The sequence below is a fragment of the Electrophorus electricus genome, chromosome 16 (genome assembly GCF_041902795.1).
Source record: "Electrophorus electricus isolate QZ-2024a chromosome 16, ASM4190279v1, whole genome shotgun sequence".
Classification (NCBI taxonomy): domain Eukaryota; kingdom Metazoa; phylum Chordata; class Actinopteri; order Gymnotiformes; family Gymnotidae; genus Electrophorus; species Electrophorus electricus.
This window is the reverse complement of record NC_137512.1, coordinates 14730707-14742500: the sequence shown is the minus strand read 5'-3', so window position 1 is coordinate 14742500 and position 11794 is coordinate 14730707. Positions and strand designations below refer to the sequence as shown.

The window sequence follows — 11794 nt, the reverse complement described above, 5'->3', positions numbered from 1 at the left end:
GCACCACTGCTTGGGATCTACCTCAGTCCCAAGGTGGGAAGAGAGGGATTACCTATTATTCACAGCTATCAGCTACTACTGACTTTGCTCACCTCCCTCAACTGCTGACTGCAAAGGCTTCAATATAGTACAGCAAGTGAAACACAGGCTTTCCTCCAAGACTTTCACATGGTTTGCCTCTCTCTCTCTCCTCTGTCTCTCCCCACACAGACAAAGTTCACCAACAGCAGCCAGTCATCCTGGCACCTTATGCCTTTCCCCCCGTTGATCAAAGTCATGAGACGTATGTGAAGAGCACTGAAAATCCCATAAGATGTGCAAATACCCGCAATTACATATGCTCTCTCAATTTATGCTCGGCCTACAGCTTTACAATAACAGAAGACAAAACCATATCAGTAAACATACATATGTCAAAGTATTAAAAATGTCTGCGCAGCTAACATGCCAAAATAAGCAATATCATGAATGAGTTCAAGATTCAAGAAAGACCTAGAGTAGATAGCTAGCTAACCAACATAAGGGAATAATGCAGACTCTGCATTAGATTGCAAAAAATTTGAGGGCTTAGAACCATAGGGGCATACATGACATTTGACAAATTCTACAGGAGACTGTAAATACGTTTTTGCAATATTATATCCTGTCTGTGTTTATTAACATACATTTTTATCTGTAGCTGATCATCTTTTTGCCATTAGATATCGTTTTGTTGGCCTAGGCAGTGCTTCTTCTTAATGTTTAATAACTTTGCTAAAATAAAATGTATAGACTTGTGGTGGTCCCCCATTTACGTTGTAGGCTTAACAAGCTGACGGTAACAGTATTTAATTGTTTGGCTCAACATGACTCACATGCAAGTCATTATAATCTGTATATTGGTAATACCAAAAAAAAAAAAAAAGAAAGAAAAAAAGGCAGGAACAGTATACATTTCAGGTGGAAAAGTATGAGAATCTCAACACCCATCTGAACAGAATTATTCTTGGTCTCTAGACTGGATGTAATTCATAAGCACTTTGAGTTTAACCAACCTGGAATAATTCTCTTCTGAACCTCTCTCATCCGGATCAGCATCATCTGTACGCTCATAGCTCAGCAGGTCTGAAGGAACGTCATGGATCTGAACACTCGGTGCGTGGTTTAGCATCTTCAAGTTCTCAAAGACTGTCTGACGAATCTGCTCTAAGTACTGTGAAAAAGAAGTGAGAAAGCATTACATTTTTTTTTTTCATGCAAGGTCTTCCTACAGTTTATCTCACTTTGTTTGAATGCCCGCACAGATACTTAATCAATCCATTCATAACTTCATAAAACAACGATTATATACAATATGCTTCCAAGTAACAATTTTATGAATGCTAATGTAGACAAACGATAAGGTGCCATACCTGTCTAGAGTTCTGGTTCTCAATCCTTGTGCTGACATCTGGATGAAGTGTGAAATCAGGAGCAAAATATTCAAAGTACTCTGTAGGAACATTGTGTGCAAAGTGAAGTCATTAGGAAATAAGAAAAAGCTATTTAAAAAACTGTATGAAACTCAGAAAAGATACAACAGGCAGTACGTTTATGCCAGTGAGACACTGACGGGTCTCAAACCAGCTGGAAACACCAACATGTATCACTATGTTTTATTTCTAAAGCAGCTTGTCAAAAATCCAAGCATTAAAAAAAAGATCTGTGCATTTCTGTGTGACGATGGAGGGATAAAGGACAAAGAAGCAGAGGAGTATGATTCCAGTCTTAGTACATAAATTAAGCCCTAAGATTGAGACATGGGTTGAAAAAAGAAGAAAAAAGCAACAGGAAAAGGCAAAAAGACAAAAATAGGGAATAGCACTTTGGATCAACAGGGTTCTACATAAGACTGGAGGTTTGGCTTCAATGCCAGAGAAGTGGACACTGGAAAAAAATGGCAAGTAAGAGATGATGTGCTAGGACTCAGGCTATGTGAGGTTAGGTTTGTGGCCATTGTATTGTCTCCAGCTTAAAAACATGAGTTCACACATTTAGAAATGCTGAGAATACCATTTTAGCAAAGTTTTAAAAGTACAGTACAGTCAGGACTAGAATAACAAACACACATTGATTATAGCCTCATAGTTTAATAAAATCTAAATCGAAACCTCAAAAGTACCACTGAATGAAAAGAAAGTTCAATAAAGAGGAAGAGTTGAATAAGAAGGAAAAGTAAATAAAAAAATTGTGACCAAATAAAATATGAATCAGATAAATTGTAGGTATAAATATGAATCATTAAATTAATTATATCTATTTGCATGAAAAGATCATGGTTACAAAATTTGATTGGCTATTGTCTAAACAGAAGCCCTGACTAAATAAAAAATGTAATATATTGATTCATAAAAGATACTATGTTTTTGCAGTAGCTGTCACCTACATAAAACAGAATAGAGCCAAAAATGGTGAAATACTAGTAAATCCCAAGCTTTAAGATATGTACCCTGACATACCACTGTATGGCAGCTCATCACTAATGGACTCTTCAACTAGCAAAGACGTCTCGTATGTCCTAAAATCAAACATTACACAGGTGATTGAAGTGCTGTTAACTACAAAAACTAGAAAGTGAATAATTAACAATATCAAAATTTTAGAATTGCATATTTCAACCAGTAGCCTAGATATAACCCACCAACATCTAGCCACGTTGCGTACAGTATACCCTCCTCCGCCCAACACAAGCAGAGGAATTTTGAAACTCTTCACAAACTCCACACATTCCCTGAAGTAAGTAAAAAAGTGGAGAGAATGTCATGTCATTCAAAATGTAAGCATGCGAAGGTCAGTGGTGCCAGATTTGGTTGTTTCTTGTCACATTGTGCTCCTCATTATTACATATCGGAGAAAAACAAATCTCTACTTTGTTTATTAGATTATTTTTCAAATGTGGGGAAAGATGGAACATTTCCCCAAAATGCAAGACTCTCATCTAAACCTGGAGCTCAGCGGTTAGCAGCAGAATTCAGCAGAATTTCATGATGTAAAAGAGAAAACAGCAATCAGAACAAGGAACAAAATTGTTACAAACTTACAATTACAACCTACATGGCTTGTTACATATATAAAGCCTTGCACTATTCCAAGATTAGGTAATAGAGAACCAAGGATGAATCTTCTGATCCAAACAAATTAGCTATTTTTACTCTCACTGAGAAGGAAAAAAAATGCACACAATACAGATCAAAGCATTCTTTTCTTAGATTCATGAGTGGAAATTAAAATGATATAGACAAATATTCAGTTACAAGGGTTATGTAGAGTGTGTAAATGATCCTGACCCAAAATCCTTTTTAACTAACAACCTTAAACTTCAGTGGAAACAAATATAACCTCAGAAGGATTCACAAGTGACTGATGGTGCTTTCTGGCTAAAAGTTGAAGAGTCCAAGGATGCTGAAGGAAATTATTATTCTAGGATATTAGTACTTGTTTCTTTCCAGTCTAAGACAGATAGGGGGAAAGATTTTTCTGAGGTAATACCATTAGGAGTATCACACGCAATTACCACTCCTTTCCCAGGTAATAATTTGTTGAAGACATGACTGGACATATTGATCATTCAAACCTCTTGGCAAATACTGGGAAAATTTTAATAAACTCAGTCAGTCTACAGAGTTTCTGTTTACTAACTGCTGAAAGGTTGCAAGTAATTCTGTTCCAGTGCTTAAAAAAACAAAACAAAAAAACAAACAAACAAAAACTTATGATACAGCAAGAAATCTAAATTTAGAGAACATGCAAATGTATTAAATGTTTTTTTACTGTTCTAATAAACACTATAGCCAGCAGATGGCGGACATGAGCTGCAACATTAAGGTTTAATATTTGCCTTTATGGTGTTTAAATTGAGTTTTTGGTGGACTGCAAGGCATTTAGCATGTTACAATCTTTTTGGGGCAGGAAGAACTTCATAAAATCTGGCAACACTGGCCATTGTGTGTTCAGAATAAATGATCCAGAATGTAATGCATCAAGAACGTACCCATGACCACGTATACTGAGATTGAAGCATCCCAACCTGTCGCAGCCCAGCGAGTCTGCTCCACACTAAAGACACCATTGATCAACTATATAAGTATATGTAAATGAGAATATAAATAAGTAGCAACTTAACATAAAACAAATTTTTACCTGAAGCACAATGCAGGTTGGCTGATAGAAGTCCACCACTTGCTTGATCACTGGTTGAAACAATTGTCTGTAGCCTAAAAATATTAAGAAAAAGAAAACTTCAAAATCAAAATCTAAAATCACTAAGAATTTTCCTTTTATGGTATTTCCCCCCCCAAAGTTGAGTCAAGACTCAGTAAATGCATCTGGTAATAACCTAAAACACAAATTTACACATTTCATATACACTATATTGCCAAAAGTATTCACTCACCCACCCAAATCATTGAATTCAGGTGTTCTAATCACTTCCATGGCTACAGATGTATAATACCCAAGCACCCAGGTATACAGACTACTTCTACAGACATTTGTGAAAGAATGGGTCACTCTCAGGAGCTTCGTGAATTCCAGTGTGGTACTGGGATATGACGCAGTCATGAAATTTCTTCACTGCTAAATATTCTACAGTCAACTGTCAGTGGTATTATAACAAAGTGGAAGTGATTGGGAATGACAGCAACTCAGCCACAAAGTGGTAGACCACGTAAAATGAAAGAGTGGGTTTAGCGCATGCTGAAACGCATAGTGTGCAGAGGTCGCCAACTTTCTGCTGAGTCAATCGCTACAGACCTCCAAACTTCATGTAGCCTTCAGATTAGCTCAAGAAGATTGCGTAGAGAGCTTCATGGAATGGGTTTCCATGGCCGAGTAGCAGCACCCAAGCTTTACATCACCAAGCGCAATGCAAAGCATCGTATGCAGTGGTGTAAAGCATGCCGCCACTGGACTCTAGCGCAGGGGAGACGTGTTCTCTGGAGTGACTAATCACGCTTCTCTGTCTGGCAATCTGATGGACGGACTTGGGTTCTGGGTTTGGTGGTTGCCAAGAGAACGGTATGTGTGTGATTGCTTTGTGCCAAGTATAAAGTTTGGGGGGGGAGGGGGTAATGGTGCAGGGTTGTTTTTCAGGAGTTGTGCTTGGCCCCTTAGTTGAAAGGAACCGTTAATGCTTCAGTTTAGCATACCAAGAGATTTTGGACAATTTCATGTTCCCAACTTTGTGGGAACAGTGTGGGGATGGCCCCTTCCTGTTTTAACATGACTGTGCAAGGTCCATAAAGACACGGATAAGAGAGTTTGGTGTGGAAGAACTTGACTGGCCTGCACAGAATGCTGACAGAACACCTTTGGGATGAATTCGTGCAGAGACTGCGAGCCAGGCCTTCTTGTGCACCATCAGTGTCTGACCTCACAAATGCGCTTCTGGAAGAATGGTCAAAAATTCCCATAAACACACTCCTAAACCTTGTGGAAAACATCCCCAGAAGAGCTGAAGCTGTTATAGCTGCAAAGGGTGGGCCAATATGATATTAAACCCTATGGATTAAGATTGGGATGTCACTCAAGTTCATATGCATGCGAAGGCAGACGAGCGAATAATTTTGGCAATATAGTGTATTAACAGTAACAGCTCTAATGGCTTTTGCTGATTAGGTTAATTTTGAAAAATGTTTTTGGAAGAACAAACAAATAAAAATAAAGCTTTAGAACACACTGAATTGAAATTTGAACTTTATATGGGAAAGATAAACCAGAACAAGTTAAATGTAAAACATACATTCTAAATATGCATTGGATTCAGAAAGTATTCACACCCCTTTACTTGACACACACTGTGTTGTGGATTTGCTTTTGAATGGATATTGCCACTTGCGCACTGTAAAATCTTTTTAGTAAAAACTAAAATGAACCACTCTCATTTAACTCCTATGATCCAGAAGCTGCCGTTGTTCACAGCATAGTCGATTGGTAGGTTTCTGTTTTTTGGACCCTTCTTAGAAAACCCTTAAAACAAATGCCAGTTATCGAAAACAAAAGTTATCGAATTTCAAGGTCAAACTCAGCAAGGTCACATGTTTCTCTCTCTCAAATGAAAACCGAAGCCAGAAATGCTATTCTGCATGACTTATATGTACCACAGTCACATCATGCATGTGGGGGTGTGTAGCTGAGAAATGTGCAACTCACTGTATATTTGTGATGGTTAAATTTATAGGGCTTTATAGGTATTTCTGGGAAATGTGGACAAAAAATGGACAAGCACAGACAAAGCTACTAATGTTTTTAGCTATGCAACTTTGGTCTGTGTCAAAAACATAAGCAGTATGTCTAACATAAGGTCTTTTTTGAGATTACTTACTTTGGTGTGGTTAAGAGATTATTTCTACATGAATTTTACACAGTGCTAATTGGTGAATTTAACTGTTGCTTGTCAACACTGGCCTGCAGTGAAATGCTAATCTAATTTGACATAACTCTATACATGGGATAACTATACATTTAAATTTATGTTAGACCATTTCTAACACAATGCTATTTACTAGATTCTTGCCCTGTGTTATCTGGTCCATTTCCAAATATGAAGAAACAGACCGCTGTTCATTTCCAACCTTGAAAATATCTCATCAGTATTTGATGCACCTTGCAAAAGATATTGGGGATCTTCTATTAGCCATGAGGACAATTTTTTCTTTAATTCAATTACATTACTTACTTAAGTACAGAAAACTGGTGCAACCACTCTAGCAAACTAGACCAACTTGCATTCTCAAAGAAACAACTACAACTTCCAAAGGACGGATATTAGAACCTATAAGGCTGACAGGTGCCAAATATAAAAAAAAAACAAAAAACAAAAACAAAAACAAAAGAGTCATGTAGTACTGCAGAGTCATGCAGTAAGCTTCATCTGTTCAGCTACTCACTCTGATCATCAATCCCATCACGCAGAGGTACGTTCAGGCAATAGTATCGGCCGCTCTCAGCTCCAACCTCATACATGTCACCTAGATAACACAATGTTTAATATGTAAGGAATAAAGAAATACCTTCAAAGAGGATTTTTGGCAATAAAAATTTGTAGTAAAACAATGTACAGATAAATTTAACCACAGAACAAGTACTGTTTCCTTGGTACTGAGTACTTGTATACAGTACTTCTGAGTACTTATACAGCTTTGACCTCACTCAAGAGAGAGGGGAAAAATGAAGTAATTGAATTAAATAGCATCCACTGTTTGGATGGGATATTTTGAATGGATCAGCCCAGTCCACTTACCTGTTCCTGGAAAAAAATAGTTTCCGTACTTATGGAAGGACACAGTCATGACCCGATCTGTGAGATAAAATGCTTCTTGCACACCATCACCATGATGAATGTCGATGTCAATGTACAGCACACGTGGGTGGTACCTGGAAAATAGGTTGCAAGGTGATTGAGAAATCATTTATTAATAAAATTTGTAATCATTTGTAATAAAATGTTGCACTTGTACACAACACTTTCAATAACAATACAAATTATTTGTCATGAAAAAAGTCATACGTTTGCTTTAAATATTTTCAAAAGTTGTTTCCAAAAAGCAGTGTATAAATTTAAAGTGGGACAACCAACACAGAACTATGAAAATGTTTAAGGCTGAAACAGACGGCTGTCTGTTGTGTAGGGTCTGTTACCACAGAGAGATGAGTACGATGGCGTCATTTTGTAATGTGTGTAATGCATAAAAATGACCAAAATTTATACTTACTTCAGCAGTTCAAGTATACTGATAACAATGTCATTCACATAACAAAATCCAGAGGCCTGCCATAACAGAAAAGAAGCAGTAACACACCTTTAAAAACAGTATTTGACAATACATTAATAGCACATTTGCATAAAGATTCATATAGTATTGAACCAAAAACATAAGACATTTTAAAAGCCGTTACTGTGAGCCATTAAGGGGGAGGAAAAAAAACAAAAGCAAACAAACAAACAAAAAAACCCACACCAAACAGTCTGAAAACAACATGTGTCACTTATCTGGAACCCTAGATATGATACCAATACATAAGAGACTTAACTTTTGCCACATACAGAAACATATTGCCTGCCTGTTTTCAATAAAAATATCTCTGCATTCAACAGGCAATCAAATATGGACGCCCAAATGGAAAACAAAAATTCATTCCCCACCCCCCACCCCTTTTTTTAATGTTTTGATCTACACTGCTAAAATGCTTAGAATAACTCATTTTGACTATTCCAATATAGTCAATGGCCAATACATAGCGGTATCATTGAATAAACCTACTGAAAAACTTACCTCAAACTTTTTTGCATGATGTAAACCCCCTGCCCAGTTGATAGCAATGTCACAGATCTAGAGATAAATTAGTAACACTATTGATGTTTATTCTTTAACTGTGACCAAATGAACTACAAAGCCAGCAAACTCTTATTAGGAAACATTTTTTCCTTGACAATCCTGGGAACACATTGTAAAACACTGAAAATGTTTGTATGATACTAGTGTTATATTCAACATTCTGTTATTTCTAATTTTAAGAGAACAGAAATATGATAGAACAATGCTTGAATCTACCAACATAAAAACCTACCAATCCATCAGGCTTACGTTCTCTGTCAGGATGAAATGGAACTTATAGGCTTAAACACAAATGACTAGCTCTATGAAAAATTAAAACTTCACAGATTTTCTGGTCAAACAATTCAGACTTACGCAAGGAAGCCTGTTTAGGACCACCTATTTTACATCTGATTCTGAAATTCTGGCAAAATTAACTGGTCACTTATGGAATTTTCAAGCATTATTTTTATATATTGTGTGCCCAGAAGAGCAAAATTAACCTAATGTCAAAGAAAACTTGTAAATTCCATGGGGCTTTACCAGAATGAAATGTGTGTGCAGTGATTGCTAATGATGTTAGCTTGGAATGGACAATCTGCAGATTGAAACTGAGATGTGAATCCAACCTTATGGTTTAACTGAGTTGCTCCTTGTAATGAGGCACCAGTGTATCTGGAGCAAAACTCAAATAGACCTGGAAAGACAGGACTAAGGGAGACAACAAAAGCAGACACATACACACATCCCAGGACAAATATAAACAAGAGAGGGCACTCAAAATAATTAAAGTAGAAAACATCAAATAATACCTGAGGCAAATTAACACAAGCAAACAAAATGCAAAAAAACCCCCCAAACAAACCCAAAAACAAACAAAAAAAAGAAACAACAAAAAAGCAAAGTTGTTCAGTACTTACCAGTCATCTCCAACGTTGAAGGTGTTAAGGCTCTTTGTGAAGCCCTGCATGTTATTTGGGCTCACCTTCTGCAGAAAATCTATATAGTCTTCTGAATGGAAACGACACATGTCATGCTGGGATGCCTTGTATGGTTTGAAAACCTGTGGAAAAAGGAAGAACTGAATATTATTTTAATTGGTTGTATTGCAATGACAATATTACTGAACAATTAAAAAAAATACAATACCATCATCTTCTTATATAGGCCATAATGCAACACAAGACTGTGGGTTAGGGACAACCTATGAGGTTTCATTGGGTGTCCAGCACCTATAGTGACAGGGAAAGGAGGACAAGGGGAAAAAAATTGCATAGGTCATTTCATATCTAATTACCATAGCCAGGAGCAAAAGCTTGTAATATCTGCTAAATGCTGTGTAAACTAAAGTGTGTTTTTTCAGGGCCATTGAATACAAGAGGTGTCACCTGTGAACAGTAAAATCGCAACTTTAAACCACTTTGGAGTAATGCTCTACATGCTGCCATGAACAGGATATAGATTTAAATAATACATAAACAATTAAATAGTGAATAGTGATAAAACAGAACCCAAGCTAAAGAGTGAAAGTGCTAAGGCTATGCACAGAGTATAATTGATCAATTAAGGTACATTTTAGTTGTTAAATCACCTATGTTGCTCTGTGAACTAATATTCTGTAATTTACAAAGAAAACATTAAATATAGCTACATCGTCAGACGGATACTTTCCCCAAATTATCATTGTAATAGCAATATTATAACCTCTTAGCCAAACTTAATCACAACCATTTAAAAAGAAGCTGATGCATATTTTAGCGTAAAATGCGCTGAATACATTCCAACATGCAGTGTTATCTGAAATACAGACTAACGCACTATCACATGGTAAGATGAAAGACATAACCAGAGAATAAGCCCGCATTACTCACTTTAATTTATCCTCTCTTTTTTATATTTGACAGCCCTTAACAATCAAATCAAATAAAATCCAGAAAGCTGGTTTTATCTCTAACCTAGCATCTCAGATACTGAATCGGGCCCAGAAAAGATCCATCTAGCTAGCAACTTACTATTTGAATTGGCTTTTTGAGGATCTTTAATTTTATCTACTTGTGTGCAATTATCGTAAATTTTCCTTTAAGTTGGGCAACAAATAACAAAGATGCTTGCAGAAAATCTATTGCAAGCTTCCAAGCTAGCTAACTTTAGCAAGTTAGCTAGCTAGATTGTTAGCCTGTCACTCTGGAATCTGGAATCTATGTTTAGGAAAGTTTGCTAGCTAGCTAGCTTGCCAGCCAGGTGGCTAGTGGTTTTGCTTGTGCACAGAAGCTTGACCTTACCATAGTGAAAGTTTCCAACATCTGGGTCATAAAAATATGCCGTCCGGTTGTTCATTTCACTACCAAACCAGACTGACTGAGGAACTTCAAAACAAACTTTCGGCAAAATCTTTGTGACTGGCACAGCTTCATTCACCACATCGTCGCCATTATAAAAACGCCATCAACAGTGGACAGACCGTACCATTTTAGATTCGTAGGGGTGCGTAACCCTTAAATCTAATCTTCTGAGTAGAACTTTTAAACTGCGGACCTCAAATGAAAAATGCCGTCATATATTTTGCAATCATTAATATTTTATCACATATATTTTGTAGTCACTTACTGAACATAGCATATATACCATCTCGAGGCAAGGATACTATAGATTACACACCCTTTCTTTACTAGAATTAAGTATAGCAACAAAGCGGTAGTGACGGCAAAACGAAGTTTTCTGAAGCAACGAGGGTCTTTCCTTCCTGGAAGTAAGGTTCAGCTGACTCTAGCTGTTATGGTCGGATGTGAGTGAAGGTGGAAGGGGTGTATTGGGCTTTTCTTCTGATGGAGGCACCTTCTGCTGTGGGCCTGCCTCCTTGCTTTAACCTTTATCTACCACCCTGAAGACCTTCTCCTATATAAGTCTATGAATGACATTTTAATACTGTCTTATTATTTATCATATTGTCTACGGTCTCTTACATCACCATCTCCGATAATGCACGTATAGACTAAGGTTAATCAGTTAACCACCTGTAGGTCTTAACAGTGTATAATGCTCAACATAATCAGATTGTTAACTTTTTAATTATTTGGTTTACACTTATCTAATGCAACTGATTGAGCTCATGAAGGGCTTGATAATAAGATAATGATGAATAAGTTAATGGTAAAAATAAAACATACATGCAGTGTAGGAGATCATTTTGCCCTTGACCTTAAAATTTGTTTCAGAATGACTTCATGGCTTTAAAAGATTATCTGTCCTCTGTATAATCTGTGTTTTTAACCCTGCTCTACTTCAACATCAGATTCCACACAGAAGATGGGTTTTCTCTTTGAGTTGTGGTTTATCTCAAGATCTTATCCTTATGCTCTCTAAAGGTTTTTTTTACCTTTTTGCCCTTGTTCATTACAGGTCTGAATCTCAATTTATGCAAATTTCAAATTTCTATCGTAAAAAAACAAAACAAAATACTA

General features: G+C 36.8%; 1 protein-coding gene across 1 annotated transcript in view; it reads right to left on the bottom strand.

The window, feature by feature from the left end:
* Positions 1-11022, bottom strand: part of hdac3 (histone deacetylase 3) — a 21599-nt gene extending 10577 nt beyond the window's left edge. Inside the window, exons 1-14 of the mRNA XM_035532069.2 lie at positions 10616-11022; positions 9483-9565; positions 9254-9396; positions 8963-9044; positions 8292-8348; positions 7731-7786; positions 7259-7392; positions 6906-6986; positions 4159-4232; positions 4010-4074; positions 2660-2749; positions 2478-2536; positions 1392-1471; positions 1035-1192 (exon numbers count right to left, since the gene is read on the bottom strand). Of these exons, the coding sequence (XP_035387962.1) occupies positions 1035-1192; positions 1392-1471; positions 2478-2536; positions 2660-2749; positions 4010-4074; positions 4159-4232; positions 6906-6986; positions 7259-7392; positions 7731-7786; positions 8292-8348; positions 8963-9044; positions 9254-9396; positions 9483-9565; positions 10616-10670 (1217 nt within the window). The 5' untranslated portion in view covers positions 10671-11022. The remainder of the gene's footprint in view (positions 1-1034; positions 1193-1391; positions 1472-2477; positions 2537-2659; positions 2750-4009; positions 4075-4158; positions 4233-6905; positions 6987-7258; positions 7393-7730; positions 7787-8291; positions 8349-8962; positions 9045-9253; positions 9397-9482; positions 9566-10615) is intronic.
* Positions 11023-11794: the final 772 nt, after the last annotated feature.